The sequence below is a fragment of the Pygocentrus nattereri genome, chromosome 3, assembly GCF_015220715.1.
Source record: "Pygocentrus nattereri isolate fPygNat1 chromosome 3, fPygNat1.pri, whole genome shotgun sequence".
In the NCBI taxonomy this organism is placed as follows: domain Eukaryota; kingdom Metazoa; phylum Chordata; class Actinopteri; order Characiformes; family Serrasalmidae; genus Pygocentrus; species Pygocentrus nattereri.
The window spans coordinates 32118646-32135112 of NC_051213.1; the positions used below are offsets into that span (position 1 = coordinate 32118646).

Genomic DNA, 16467 nt, shown 5'->3' on the forward strand with positions numbered 1-16467 from the left:
TCAACCAATAACTGACTGTTAGTAGTCAGCAATAAATAATTAACCCATAAAGTCTAAAATCATAGACAAAACCCATAAAAAATATCAAACACAGTCCTGCATTTTATATAAAACAAAGCTTTCAACTTCTCTTATTACTAAATTTAAAAATCAGCCAAACATAACAGATGGCAGTAACGTGAGTCTGCTTACTTACATTTAGCCAAGGTAGCAAATATATATGGCCTGACTGCGGGTAGGTTGAAGTTCATATGCATAGTTAAAAGTTATGCTGTGAACTTCCAAGCTTAAAGGTAGTTCAATTTTAGCTTGTGGTTTAGACAATCACAATTTGGCGGTTCTCAAGTTGCTTTAATTTAAACTAAAACATTTATATATTTATTGGTTAATGGTTAACTGGCTGATTTCTCTACTGATAAGCAGTGATGATGAATGATTATAAAATTAATAATTAAAATAATCAATAGAAGAAAGTGAAGTTTGCTTAGTGGGTCCTTTGGTTTCCAGACCTTCCACTTTTCTTCCACTATTCTTCATACTGATTGTCCGTCTCATAGAACAGCTGAAGTTATTTGTAAATAGCAGTGTCAACATTGGTTCATCTCTTATATCTGAACCCTATGTTAAGTCACCAAGACTGCAAAACTCCAAAATGCCTTTTTGTCTCTCATATTGATTATTGCAATTTCTTTTTTTAACGGTCTCCTTGTTAAACCACAAAACAGGTTTACTGAAACTGTATCTGCATATTTGGGCATCACATGAGCATAACTGGTTACCAATATCTTCGCTCATCAAGCACGAACCTCTCCTTCTAACTTATAAATTTAGGTCTGGCTCATACACATCTTGTTGTGCTCCATTATATCTAGAGTTCCTCTCGTTCCATTAGATATTTTAGTTTAGCATTCCCATGCATCAAATTATTATCAATGGGTGGTAGGTTGCTCAGGGATACAGGCCAAACTCTGGAAGTCTCCACTACAGTCTCTTCATATTCTTTATAGAGCACTATATCTTTGCTAATGTATCTACATTAATTTACAGTCCAGACATGCCAATTTTATACCTCCTAAATTGCCAAAAAAAAAAACGTACAGGTTGACAACTACGCAAAATACCCTGCTTTTTCTCAGACTCTATGAAGCAGCTGTGCAGCAATGGATGCTGTTAACAGAAGCTCTATTAAATGAACACATAGCAGGTAAATTCTTTTATATTCTTTCCCAACTAGTCAGTGATCCAATTCACAAATCTGTTTTCCTTTTAATACAGAACACCTCACTGGGGTTATACCTTTGACAGTATGTGCCTGGCTTAGAGCAGGTGCCTCAGTGGTGGTGGTGTTCTGACTATTTTTTTGAACCAGTGCAGATGGAGGTTTAGCTGCGTGGCCAGTCCTGTTAGGCGCAGAAGCCTTTGGTAATGGTCTAATCTCAGCTCTCTTGGTCCTCACAGATGGTACTGGAGCTTTTCTAGAGGCAAACGAACTAGAAGCTGTGGTGGTAGATCTGCCAGAAACCTAAAAGAAAAGTTAATATCATACAAGTGATTATCATTATCATCATTATCACCATTATCACAATTGCAGGAATGCATGAGCAAATGATGAGCTAGTGGAAGTTACTAAAAGAAAAGAACAAAACAACCATTTCTTTTACTGTATGCCTCAGCTCTGACTTTCATATTACCAATATATACTCTCCTTTCATGCCTGTTAGCTCCAAGGTGTGAAATTACACAAAATTGAGAGGCTGAGGGACAGCGTGCTATTCTGCCTGACCTTCTGCTTCCTGCCTTTGCTGGAGACACTTGGGTGTTGTCCCTGACAATCTTCCTGCTCCTGCATGAGCCTCTTCACCTCCTCAGCAATACTGCTTTGTCTGTTATGGGGGGAGGCTAGGTGTGGCTCCATTACTGCAGGGTTCTCTTTAACTGCCCCTGTGATCTCACCAGCAGGGTCTTCAGATTTAGCTCTCACAGGGCTGCTTTCTGAAGCCATCCTTTCAGCACCTCCTGTTGCTTCTCTGTATAAGATATACAAATGTGATCTCTCATGTGTAACAATCTTTGACCATGTTATATCCGAATCACCTCAGATGTGCTAGACAGCTCACCTTAGGGGCTGAAGAGAAAGGCCATACATGAATCCAGAGTCTGGTCCGATAGCCCGCATTAGCTCCTCTGCGGTGGGTAAATCTTCAACACACAAACAAGGCCTTAAGGGATTTTGTTAAGGCAGCCAATGACAAACCTTAATGAACTGTCCTATTCAGATGACCAGCGTTTAAAGCATTTGAAAGAAGTGAAATACGGCCATATATGGTTAGATTACACCACTACAGTTCACTAACAAACTCATTATGAGTAAAAATTCCATCACTGAGACTGACCTGACTCTGCCGTGGAGAGGTGCTTGAAGGTTCCTCTGGAGCACTCAGGAGTAGCAGGAGAGGCTGGACTCCTGCTTGGCTCTTGAACTTTCTCCTCACACTCTCCCACTGAATGACTGATTTGCCTGTATGCCTCCTGCAACGCCTCCATCTCACTTGCACCACTCTGCCCATACGACTGACCTAGAAGAGGGAGTGACAGAGTGCAAAGGAGAGTGTGAATGAGAATTGAGAGCGAGAGCAAGAAAGAGAGAGAGCGAGAGAGAGAGCGAGAGAGAGCAAGAGAGAAGGAAGCAGAAAAGCAAGCAAGTTTAAATAAAAAAATAAATAAAAGTGACTAATGACAGTGTAGACCATTTGCTGATGACAGTGTAGGCCATTTTTTCCCCGTATGATCAGTAGATGGAAACAGACCTGTATTACCTTCTCCTGCTGCCTTTGCCATTCTGGCGTGAAGGTATTCTGTTCTCTCTGCAGCATTATTTGCAAGAGCATGCACCTGAGCTCCATCCGTAGAGTTTAGAGAGTCATGCAGTGACACTTGGGGAAAGAATATAGGTTCTTTCAATATGTTTGATGTTTCAATATGTTTCTGTAAGTTGCATATGCATGTACACTCACCTTTAGCCAGCATGCCACACCTTTCAGGTTTCTGAAACAAATAGAAAAAAAAAAGGAAATATTAACATATGAAGCAACAAATAAAAAGCTGCAAAAGCTGGCAGACACTGATTGAATAAGACTGACTACAATTTTGTCGCAGAACTATGAGGTTTACCTCTGTGGCTCCTGACACTGTATGATACACTGTTAACCAAACAAATTAGCTTTGCACATTTGTCCATTTTTATATATAACAGTATATCATACTGTGTCTGATACCATAAAAGTAATTGTTTTCCACCTTGGCGTCATAGTTCTGGTACTAGTAGCAGGCTGAATTGTGCCAGTAGTTTTGACCATTTCAAATTTAAAACAAAATTAAAAGTATTTAAGTTTTAAGAGGGTATTTACATTGTTTTAGTAATAGATAATAATAGATGATTTAATCTCTTCAGCCCAGTATGGCTTAAATGTACATGAGGTCCTATGGTAAGTTCGTCTTTAACAGGTGCTACTCCATGATTTTATTTCTGTCTGGATTGGCCAAGTAGGTGCTTTTCTTTCCTCCTCCCATGAAAAGAAAAAAAAATAAAAAATACAACCTGATTTACCTACTACAACCCCAATTCTAAAAAAGACTGAGACACTTTGCAACATGTAAATAAAATGCAATGATGTGCAAAACATTTAAACCCTAAATTTAACTGAAAATAATACAGAGACAATATATGAAATGATGAAATTGAGAATTTTTTATTGAAAATGTATGCCCATTTTGAATTTGATGCCAACACGTTCCAAAAAAGTTGGGACGGGAGCAACAAAAGCCTGGTAAAGTTGAGTAATACTTATTTTAAAAAACAAACAAACGCATAAAAAAAAAAAAACACCTTGTGGTTGATTGGCAACAGGTCAGTAACATGGCTGGGTATTAAAAGAGCATCTCAGAGAGGTCTTTCAGAAGTAAAGATGAGGAGGGGTTCACCACTCTGAAAGAATGTGTGCGCAAACAGTGCAACAATTCAAGAATAACATTTCTCAATGTAAAACAGCAAAGAACTCTTGCTTTTCATCACCTACGGCACATAAGAACATTAAAATACTCAGAGAGTCTGGAGAAATCTCTGCATGCAAAAACAAGGCCAAAAAAAGTATTTGCTTCTGATCTTCAGAAAGCACTACATTAAAAACGGACATGATTCTGTAGTGGAAATCACTGCATGGGCTCAGAAACACGTGTGAAAATCACAGTCTGTGAGAACAGTTTGTTGCTGCATCCACAAATGTAAGTTAAAACTCTAACATGCAAAGACGAAACTGTACATAAACAGGATCCAGAAATGCTGCCACCTTCTCTGGGCCTGAGCTCAAAACGGACTGAGGGGAAGTGGAAAAGCATCTTGTGGTCCGACAAATCAACATTTAAAATTCTTTTTGGAAATCATGGACAATGTGTCCTCTGGGCTAAAGTCCACTCAGTTTGTTATCAGTTCACAGTTCAAAAGCCAGTATTCATGATGGTATAGGGGTGCATTAGTGCACATCTGTGAAGGCATCATTAATGCTGAATGATATATACATGTTTTGGCAACATATGCTGTCATCAAGAGGTCTTCTTTTTTTTTTTTTTTTTTTTTTTTTTTTAGAGAAGGCCCTGCTTATTTCAGCAAGAGCACAGCTCTATATTATTAGAGTCTGGGCGCTAAACTGCCCTGCCTGAAGTCCAGACCTGTCACCCACTGATAACTTTTGGAGGGTTACAAAATGAAAAATACAACAAAAGATATCTTGAACTGTTGAGCAGCTGGAATCCTGTATCAAACACGAATGGAAAACATTTCACTTTCAAAACCACAGCAGTTGGTCTTCTTGGGTCCCAAACCCTACAGAGTGTTGTTAAAATAGGTGATGAAACAAAACGTTACAACTTTTTTGGAACGTGTTGTTGGCATTAAATTCAAAATGGGTATATATTTGAAAAACAATGAAATTTCTCAGTTTGAACATTTGATATGTTGTCTTAACTGTATTTCCCTTTAAAATATGGTTTATATGATTTGCGTATCAACTATAGTAAACTCGCCCCTTAGCCTGGGCCATGTTCCCAAAGCTTTTAAACTAGCAGTTATCAAACCTCTGATCAAGGAACCAAATCTTGATGTTAGCGTATTGTTTAGTTACAGGACTATTTCTAACTTACCATTTATACCTAAGATCTTAGAAAAAGCTGTGGCCCAACAACTTAGTTCATATCTACATAAGAACCAGATATAAGAAAAATTCCAATTTGGATTCAGGCCACATTACAGGACTGAAACAGCTCTAGTTAAGATAACTAATGATCTTCTTGCCTCTGATCAAGGCTACGTATCCCTCTTAGTGCTACTTGACCTCAGCACAGCTTTCCATACGATAGACCACAATATTCTCTTAGAAAGGTTAGAAAACATCTTCAAATCTTACTTAACAGAGTGTTATCAGTTTGTCAGTGTAAACAATTTATCTTCCAATTATTCAAAAGTAAGATTTGGAATTCCGCAAGGCTCTATTTCAGGACCACTATTATTTACACTATACATGGTACCATTAGGCACAGTGATAAGTAACCATGACACTAACTTTCATTGTTACGCAGACGATACGCAAATGTACATATCAGCCAAGCCTGATGACAAATGCAGATTAAAGAAAATGGAGGACTGCGTAAAAGACGTGAAATGCTAGATGTTGCATAACTTCCTCCTACTAAACAGTAACAAAACAGAGGTTCTCCTTCTGTGTCCAAAATTGGCAAGAAATAAACTACCGGATTTAATTTTAAATCTTGCTGACTTTCCAGTTACACCTGGTTCAGCAGCAAAAAATCTGTGTCATAATTGATTCAGATTTATCATTCGATCAACACATAGGCAGCATCACTAGGACAGCTTTTCTACATCTTCGCCACATTGCCAAGATAAGAAATGCCCTATCACTGTGTGATGCAGAAACACTAGTACATGCATTTATTACTTCAAGGCTAAAGTATTGTAATGCACTACTGTCAGGATGTACAAGCAGGAATTTAAGCAAACTCCAACTAGTCCAAAACGCTGCAGCCAGGGTCCTCACTAAAACTAGAAAATTTGATCATATCAGTCCAGCGCTATCATCACTTCATTGGCTGCCTGTTAAATTCCGTATTTATTATAAAATTCTTTTACTGACATATAAAGCCCTACATAGGCTCGCTCCTGAGTACCTGCAAGACCTTATTTCCTATTACGAACCATCACGACTACTCAGATCCCAGAGTGCTGGCTTATTAATAGTTCCCAGAATTCAGAAGGTTTCAGAGAGCCTTTGCTTATAAAGCCCCCAAACTCTGGAATGATCTTCCAGAAAATGTTCGGGACTCAGACACAGTCTCAATCTTTAAGACTAGGCTGAAAACTCACTTGTTCAGTTTAGCTTTTGGTAGTTAATGTTCCCCCTTAGATAAAGGCAGCAGATCCAGGGGTCCATGGACACAGGGAATTATAGTAAACTGAGACACTAATGCTGTCGTCCTGCTGCTCGCATGCGGTCACTCAGGTTTGTGGACAGTGGAGCGAGGGATGCCAAACTGTTTCAGAGTCTGTGTGTCCTTCTGGTTCTCTCCTTTTAGTTAAGCTGTCATAGTCAGATCTGCCGTTATTAGCCACACTCTGGAAATGTTCACATTCCCTGTTTTACGTACAAACAAACAGAATAAAACTAATTCCATCTCCCTGCCTTTTTCCAAGTAAATGACTGCCTACTTGTCCGGTCGCTGAAGGACGACTGACTATCAAGCTCTCCTCCTATGCACTTCAGACAAGCTGCCCATGCCCCAGCTACTGCCACCTGCCTTGGACTAGCTGCCGACCCTACATTGATGTTTTCATAGACTAATAGCGACTACTGCTACTACTACTATTAATATTAATATTAGTATTATAATAACTTTGTAGGTAGTTTGACCAGAGGAGGATGGGTCCCCCCTTGTGAGCCTTAGTTCCTCCCAAGGTTTCTTCCTCAGCTCTGAGGGAGTTTCTCCTTGCCACCGTCACCCCTGGCTTGCTGACCTGGGGTTTTTACATTCAAGTTAAAACATTGTCTTTACTGGAATTCTGTGAAGCTGCTTTGTGACAACATCAGTTGTAAAAAGCGCCACAAATAAATTGGATTTGATGAAGATTTGATTGGATCCTACTTTTAATTATATTTTTCGGAAAAGGGGTTGCATTTTTCAATTAAGTGGTGCACAGGTAAATGAAGTCCTGTCCAGATATACATTTCTGTGATTTTGGTGGATTTTATTTAGTCTTTGAGCATGCGTTTATGTTAAAAATGGTCTGAATTGCAAAACAATGGATGATTGTCAAGTCCTTCAGCCATTTACTTGGACTGGGTGGTAGAACTTCATCTCCATCCTCTCTACACCGGGTTGGCATTAGTAGGAGGAGAACCAAAAAAAGTCTATTAGAAAAGCAGGATCTCGCAGGCAGATTAAAGGGGCAATGATGATAGCAGTTACACCTATTACACGATTATTGTTTTAAAAAAAAAAAAAGAAACTGATCATTGATTAAACAAGCAAACAACTATTTAATAATTTAAGACAGGACACAGACCATTAAATGATTAGTTATTCATAATAATTAAGATCTATGACTATTAAATAAATGGTTATTGGACAACAACAACAACGATAATAAAAATGATTAAAAACAAATCTTAAGCATGTGACAAAATATGTTGATTAATTAAAATAGTAGTAACATAATATGTAACTACTACTATGATATGTAACAATTTTACAATTATTAACAACCATCAATTGTGATCAATTTCATAATGGATAGCTGCTATTTATTATCGCCTATTATTAAAACGTGTTACCATCCACTATAATGTATAACAATACTTTCTAGTGTTAAAAGTCGCATTAACAAACAAATAGTTTAACCTCATCACATCCTTAGGTTACTGAGGGAATACTGAGTAGTTCAATGTTATCATCAAAAGGTTTTAGCATGAAATTGTTTTAACTATTTGTTTGATAGCTAGTACTCTGGACATACTAGTTTCAGAGGGAGAAAAGTGGAAAGTCTCACTGCCCCCAACAAATGAGTTTGGGGCAGCAAAATAGCCTCAAATAAATTACATGAGATTACATGAATTACATCCTTAATCAGATCTAATAAAAGCAAATAACAGCACTGCCAGAGAAAACTGCATCAGTGGTATATTGCTAAAAGTAATTTTGTTGTCAGTCTCAGCTAATGCCTGTGGAACCCTAAGAGTTTGTGCCATATCATGCTTTTGAAGTTTGCATTTCACCAAAGTATCTAAATAATTAGAAAAAAAAAATCTCTCAAACCATAAAAAAGACACAAGCACCAACTAAATGACTAATTTGAAGGTGGAACATGCACTCACCTTCTCTTCAAATTCCTTTGGACTTGTCTCATCCTCAAAATCTTCACTGTAAGCAGGGGATGCTGCTGTGGAAATATTTTGTGTGTTTAACAACAATATTAAATATTTTTTCCCCTTAATTCAAATAATACTTAATCCATGTTCCTCTAATGTAACTCACACAACAGTTTGGTTCATTATAATGAGAACTTGCTCTTGAAGAAAAACCTACAACATGTTATGTATGTATGGACTTCAGGAAATAATTACTTAAATAAATACAGTAGGGCTTAATAATTCCTTTACCCGAGTTGTTTTTAACAGAAACTCTTTCTCCATCTTCACTTTGATCTTGCTTTGTCAAAGATACAGCTCCACCCCTGTAAGACACCCACACAAAGAAGACATGGATATGCTGTAGCTATTTTCCTCAAAAACACTTCTACACAAGTCCATAATACTTCATAAAACCAATAAGGAGGCATGTTTGCTCAGTTCATTGTCAGCTAGAGAATGGCACCTTTGTGGCGAGTTGAAAGTGGAGCCGCTGGATTCTTGCTTTTTGTCCAATTTGGGGTCATCACCCTGAGACTCCGTTCTTTTGTCCAGGTAGGCAAAAAACCTTGCTTTCTCCTCCTCCTCCTCCCCCTCCCCATCATTCAGGCTTAGCCCAGCTGCATTACGTGCCGATCCAAATGCCAACACTGAATCTGTGAACACACAAAAAAAAGCTGATTACTTACATTTACGGCATTTGGCTGAAGCTTTTATCCAGGGCGACTTACAATTTGATCATTTTTTACACAGGTAGGCCAAGGTGGTGTTAGGAGTCTTGCCCAAGGACTCTTATCGGTCTTATCGGTTGGTATAGTGTAGGGTGCTTGCCCTGGTGAGGGATTGAAGCCCAGTCTACAGTATAGAAGGCAGAGGTGTTACCCACTACACTATACCAACCATTACTAAAGAGATGGACTAATAATTTATTGACTGTAATTCAGACCCACAATATTCTTGTCCTGGAGGGTCAGAGTCCAGCACAGTTTGTCGATTTTTCCCTGACAAGGCATGGGGCAATACAAATATCATGATCTTTGAAACAGCCCCACAAAGCATGAAATCTCAATGACAGGACAATAATAGCTACTCTGTGTATCTTAAAAAAAAATAAAATATTGCCACTTCTGCAGTGCAGTGACTGTGTGTTCACAAGAACATACTGTGTTGTGTTAGATATATACTATACTTGGCTGGTACAGTGAAAGTATACAGTTTAATGTAATTTACTGTTTTCCACTTAATCCAGATGTAAGCTTGCTAACAAACACTAGTAGTCAACAAGTGGTCAGATACCCAACGCATGACTAACTGTAAATCAAATGAATAAAAGTTCACTTTTTATATGAACACACCAAACAGCCACACCTAATGTCTAAAGTGACTGCAAGCACTGATCAGCTACAAGGTGAAGTTTTGTCTTTTTATATTTCACAGCATGACATACTTTGTCCAAATCAACAAACCTACCATGGCAGATCTGGATGCAGTTTGAGAGAAGATTTGTGGATGTATATTTACGTAAACAATTTGGGTAACTATCTTTTGTTAGCAATGATAGCCATGTAGCTCCAGCGCTAACACAGCAAACCTTAAACACCAAAACGTCTTGGCTGATCGACTGTCTGAAGTAAGTTTTAAATAACGTAAGTTAAGAAATTTGTTTGTGTGTATAAGTAAAAAAAAAATTATAATAAAACCTCAGCAAACCATGCTGGACATTGGCCTTCTCGGACCAGAACTGTATACCTCTGCTGTAGGTGAAAACATTTGGAAGAAGAGTAAGAACAACAACAACAAATATGGATAAGATGCCAACCTTCAGGCTCTAGACTATCTCTGCTGAAGATGAGCGTGTCCCCTTTGGACTTGTTTTCAAAGCTGTGCTCCTTCAGCTGCTCTTCATCAACCTCCTTGATGGGCTGCGACTTCCTTAACGATTTGCGGAAGGTCTTTGCAGGGTCCATCGCTCCTACCAGCAACAAAAGGCCAATTAAGACTTCAGATACCTACCAAAAGCGGTCATGAAAACTGTTTTTGATCAAATCAAGGCTGAGCTGAAGCAACATTAATCAGTGCATTAAATGCCCTGGCTTTTCACTGTTTAGTCATTCACATTTGAATCATGATTCACAGCTTACCCATGCAGCGGATCAGTCACACATTATTATTGCTGGTCTTCACAGATTGTGTGGCATAGCAAAAAGCAGTGACTGCTTCTAAGGCTTCACCAATATATTTGTGTGTGTGTGTGTGTGTGTGTGTATAAGATATTTATTCAGTAACACAAATGGTTAAACCAATATTCAGGTAGATAACAAAAGGTAAGGTAAGATAAGGTAGATGCAAAAATCAAAGAGCACCCTTCATTTTTTAAATTAGACAAATTGGGCTGTTAAGTACATTACTCATTATTCTGAAGAGATTTTAGAGGATATTAGACATATGAAAAGCCACTTGAATAAGGAAGTAGTAGTAAGTTAAAGTAGAAACAAAAGCGGTTTACAAAACTGGAGTTGAAAAAATAAAGATTAAGAGAAGATATGACTTCTGACAACTGTGCAAAACCTAGCAGACGAGCAAAACAGTCAACATCAGATATATAGTAAAACTTTCTTCTTTGAGAGAGAGGGATAAATCAAACTCCACTCTTGCTTCAGGTCTGAAAAAACAAAAAGCGCTTCTGTCCATCCTTCAACTATGAGAGGACAACTCAATGCTGTATGGACTGCAGATTCCTTTACAAAACAGAATGGAAAAGAATGGAGGTTGTAATAAAAGCAATGAGCGAACACAATAAAATATGAAAGCATGTAGTTGTTGAGGCTTATATGTAACACACACACGCGTTTGTGTTTATTTGCTGAGAAAAGTGTTAATATTTGAACAAACAAAATTTATAGAATATTAATTAATAATGAGAAACACACACACACACGATGGCCAGTGTTGTAAGAGGCAGTGACGGTCTCAGATTTTTACCATTGTCACTACTGGAAGAATCAGCATCACTGCTCACTGTGGAAGCGTTGTCAGAGTCTATGAGAATGACACTTGACTGTCTTGGTGCACAGTGGGAGTTCTCAGGTGTGAATGGACTACTTGACTCTGCAAGAAAGCCATCTTCTGAGGCACCTATTTCTTCTGAATAACTGTGCTCCTTTGATGGATGGCTCTTAGGCTTTGCAACAATGTGTTCAGAGCCCCTCTGCCTATCTGCGTTGAAGGAAGTCTCCTGATTAGGCAGACACATCTTGTCCAGATGGCTGGCCATGTCGAGCGCCTTGCTGCGAGGTTTAGGAGTGGGCTTAGTGGGGACTACTGATGGAAAAGAGAGGGTGAGGGAAACAAGAGCAAGAAGCAACAAAATGAAAAATGTAGTCATAGCGACAGGACTGTACCTTGACAGTGAGGCACAAAGTAAAAAAATAAACACGCCACTCACACTAAGTAGAAAGACCAGCACACCACTCACACTAAGTAGAAAGACCAGCACACCACTTAGTTACATACGAAAAAGATATAAAAAGGTCTAGGGAAAAAGTGACAAACAAGGGAAGCAGAGGCCTAATGCAGTCTACACAAGGGTATTTTTGAAGATGTCAACAGAACATATCTAAGGTTAATAATCACTCAGCTGTACCCAGAGATGAACTCTGTCTCTGTCTGCTCCCCTCTTGAATGTCCACAGTTTGAATGTTTTTACCCTTGATGAACCTACATTCAGCTGCTTCATCTGAGTTAAGAAAGAGAAAATCAACATGAATTTGGAAAATAAAGAAAGTGTATAACCTACACACACAAACAGAATGGGAAAGAAGTGGGGATAAACAGTTAGTCTGCAACTGGCGAGGCAGGCTATTAAGATGTTCCAGAGCAATGAAAGGCAAGGAAATCTCAGGGAAGGAAAATCCTACAGAAAAACAAATGATGCACATATTTGCTGATTCTTGGAATTATGGCAATGAAACACAGCCCTGTGTTTACTGTGTAAGAGAGGCACAGGCTCACCTATTTTCTGCATCACTTGCTAACGCACGCAGATCACATACATAGATACATACACATATTTGTGTACATCATACATAAAATATATCGCTGTTGTCGGAACAAAACCTTGTATCTCCATTTTTGTTGTTTTCCAGTTTTTCACATAATTTGAAAATGCCTGTTGCCTTGTTCACTGTGTGCGAATTTCAAAACGAATGGACCAATAAAAGTGACTAGGAAAAGAAATCCTGTTCCATTGACTTGCATTAAAAGTAAAGTAAGTTTTTTGCTTCTCCTGTAAAGTTATCATTTTGGAGATACAAAGTTTTACAAAACTCCAGCTGCTCTTCTCATTGTGTGAAAATTTCATGATGAATGGACAATAGAGATGGTTCAAATTTTCTTGTTAATTAATAAATAAATAAATAAACCAAACTTCACATTAACTTAAAGGTTCTCAATGTTTTTTCCTTCTATTGTAAATTACACTGCATGTCTGTGTGTATGTAAATATGTATACATGTATATTTATACCCCTCCTAATCTGCATGTCTTTTTTCTAAGCTTGAAGAAATTCTGACTGAACAAAAATACTTTAAGATAAATCAACAACTAGATCTATCCTCTATGTATATAATGCCAGACGACCTTTTTTTATTATTATTATTTCAAAGCTTTGCAGCAGCATAGCACTGCAAACAAAAGACACTTGGTGTTGACCTGAAATATTTACTGAGTGATGAAGTGTATATCTACAGCATACAAACAAAAACATTAATATCTGCTACAAGTCTGCAATCCATGCAAACCATGTTGGTACTGAATCCAGTATGGAAAAAACTCCACCATTGTTAGCTTGATGCTATCACATAGTGGAGAATCTCATTTCTCTGTTCACAGGAATCAGCATTCTTGTTGTGCACGCACTTCATAAACAGAGGCTGCTAATAAAGGCTTCAAGATTAAGCACGTTATGACTGTTATGGCAGGTTCATGACGATTAATGGTACAGTATGTTAGTACAGTACAGGTGTTAGTAGTTTGTTCCATGCTGACTCTCTTGTTGGGGCAGCTTCACAGCTCTTGGTGAAGGTCTCGGTGTGCTATGATAGGATCTCAACTCCAGTTCTGCTAATAGTGGTTTATAATAATCATACGCAGTCCGCACCACTATGCTGCACATATATATCTTTTTAAAAACTACATCCATAACATAACTATGAGATAAAAAAAGTCTATTTTGTTCATGCATCATCATGATATCATCTTCATAAAAAAAAGGTAATTTTATTTTTTTTTCTTTACTGATACATTCACTGCCTACCTGCAATGTACAACTATGCACAGCTTACAGAGTAGTATTTGGACAAGACAGACAATATAGGCAGTTTGCTTCATTCATTTTGTTTTAAAAGCTTATAATTATGTGCTTGAAATTTGCTCCTACATTCGTTACTTCCTAAAAGTTCCTGAAAGGCTGTCAAAAGGCTATGAGCAATTAATGCTGGCAGAATTTGCACAAATTGTGATATCTACATCTGCTGTGGCAGCCTTGTTTATAAAGAATCCCACCAATCAGAAGCTTAAACAAGTTTAGCCCACGCAACATTCACTGCACGGTTTTAGTAAAACAGAATGTGTAAATGTGTTTTTCTTTTGGCAGAACTGAGCTGGGAACAACATGCTGAAGACCAGAAAGAAAATGTTAGAGATGGTTAAATAGGCCAGAAGTGTTGTACCTTTGTGAGAGAAGGAAGCCTCTTGTACATCCCCAATTCCAGTGAAGTTGGGACGTTGTGTAAAACATAAATAAAAACAGAATACGATGATTTGCAAATCCTTTTCAACCTATATTCAATTGAATACACTACAAAGACAAGATATTTAATGTTCAAACGGATAAACTTTATTGCTTTTTGCAAATATTCACTCATTTTGAATTTGATGCCTGCAACACGTTCCAAAGAAGTTGGGACAGGGGCAACAAAAGACTGGGAAAGTTGAGGAATGCTCAAAAAACACCTGTTTGGAACATTCCACAGGTGAACAGGTTAATTGGAAACAGGTGAGTGTCATGATTAGCTATAAAGGGAGCATCCCTGAAAGGCTCAGTCATTCACAAGCAAGGATGGGGTGAGGTTCACCACTTTGTGAACAACTGCGTGAGCAAATAGTCCAACAGTTTAAGAACAACGTTTTTCAACGTGCATTTCATCATCTACAGTCCATAATATCATCAAAAGATTCAGAGAATCTGGAGAAATCTCTGCAAGTAAGCGGAAAGGCAGAAAACCAGCATTAAATGCCCGTGACCTTCGATCTCTCAGGTGGCACTGCATTAAAAACCGACATCATTCTGTAATGGATATTACCACATGGGCACAGGAACACTTCAGAAAACCTGTGTCCTCCAGGCCAAAGAGTAAAAGGACTGTCCGGATTGTTATCAGGGCAAAGTTCAAAGGCCAGCATCTCCGATGGTGTGGGGGTGTGTTAGTGCCCATGGCATGGGTAACTTGCACTGAAGGCACCATTAATGCTGAAAGGTACATACAGGTTTTGGAGCAACATATGCTGCCATCCAAGCAACGTCTTTTTCAGGGACGTCCTGCTTATTTCAGCAAGACAATGCCAAGCCACATTCTGCACGTGTTACAACAGGGTGGCTTCGTAGTAAAAGAGTGTGGGTACTAGACTGGCCTGCCTGCAGTCCAGACCTGTCTCCCATTGAAAATGTGTGGCACATTATGAAGCGCAAAATACGACAACTGAGACCCCGGACTGTTGAGCAACTGAAGTTGTACATCAAGCAAGAATGGGAAAAAAATTCCACCTACAAAGCTTCAACAATTATTGAGCTTATTGAGTGTTGTTAAAAGGAAAGGTGACGTAACACAGTGGTAAACATACCCCTGTCCCAACTTCTTTGGAACGTGTTGCAGGCATCAAATTCAAAATGAGTGAATATTTGCAAAAAGCAATAAAGTTTATCTGTTTGAACATTAAATATCTTGTCTTTGTAGTGTATTCAACTGAATATAGGTTGAAAAGGATTTGCAATTCATTGTATTTTGTTTTTATTTATGTTTTACACAACGTCCCAACTTCATTGGAATTGGGGTTGTACAATGTGTAAATTAAAAAATTATAAAAGAATAAATAAATAAATAACCCTTAAACAACTGTAAATCAAGTGTAGTAATATAGAAAAGCAGTACAGTGGGATTGGATTCTGATAACATACTGAAGGATTGAAGAAGCCTCTGACCCACCTGGATCTGAATTTAAAAAGGCATTCAAGCCTAAAACTTGCACTTAATGTTACCTGTTGCGTTATGTAATATTTTGTAGGGCAGCTTTGCATCTCAACCAAATTTGTTTTACAGAATTCATGATTTTGTCTCTTTTTTGTGACTGCCTCCATCAATATTTTCTTACTACAATACCCAGCATGCATTGCCTAAATACTGTAAATCATACAACTACGGGAATTCCACCAATCTCATTAGAGAAAGCTATTGATGTGTCAGTATTCGTTAATCTAATATCCCTAGTAGTATCATATGCAAATACATTTTTTTTAACATTCTGTTTTAATTTTGAAATATTCAACAATAAAAGCATAATACAGTATAAACTAACATTAGACAATTCTTTGTACGATTTTCCGACACCCTAGACCCATCCTTGTTTCTCTGCTCCACTCAAAGCAATATAATAAAACAGTATAAATAAACACAAACATTTTGTACAAATACAAAAAGACACTAAAAAAACACATTTACATACCCATACATACACCAACATATGCATGCATACCCCTGCATATACATACACACACAGTACCAAACCATATTAATAATAATGTTAGTAATTACCTCCATTATAGCATAATTTTTAGCCCTAAAATTAGGGCAGTAGCTAGAGTTCAGCATCACATAGACGTCATATGATGTTTTATAAGGAAACAGGTCGAGGGTCTTCACAATCAGATGTGTGTAAGCCT

General features: G+C 38.0%; 1 protein-coding gene across 3 annotated transcripts in view; it reads right to left on the reverse strand.

The window, feature by feature from the left end:
* Positions 1-16467, reverse strand: part of cep162 (centrosomal protein 162) — a 54999-nt gene that overhangs the window by 27323 nt on the left and 11209 nt on the right. The window contains exons 4-15 of one of the 3 annotated variants that reach the window (XM_037537366.1): positions 12115-12207; positions 11454-11792; positions 10291-10443; positions 8938-9127; positions 8724-8797; positions 8439-8503; positions 3015-3045; positions 2808-2933; positions 2394-2576; positions 2118-2199; positions 1784-2027; positions 1297-1522 (exon numbers count right to left, since the gene is read on the reverse strand). In XM_037537366.1, coding sequence (XP_037393263.1) covers positions 1297-1522; positions 1784-2027; positions 2118-2199; positions 2394-2576; positions 2808-2933; positions 3015-3045; positions 8439-8503; positions 8724-8797; positions 8938-9127; positions 10291-10443; positions 11454-11792; positions 12115-12207 — 1806 coding nt within the window. The remainder of the gene's footprint in view (positions 1-1296; positions 1523-1783; positions 2028-2117; positions 2200-2393; positions 2577-2807; positions 2934-3014; positions 3046-8438; positions 8504-8723; positions 8798-8937; positions 9128-10290; positions 10444-11453; positions 11793-12114; positions 12208-16467) is intronic. The other 2 variants (XM_017706877.2, XM_017706878.2) reach the window with 2 other exon arrangements.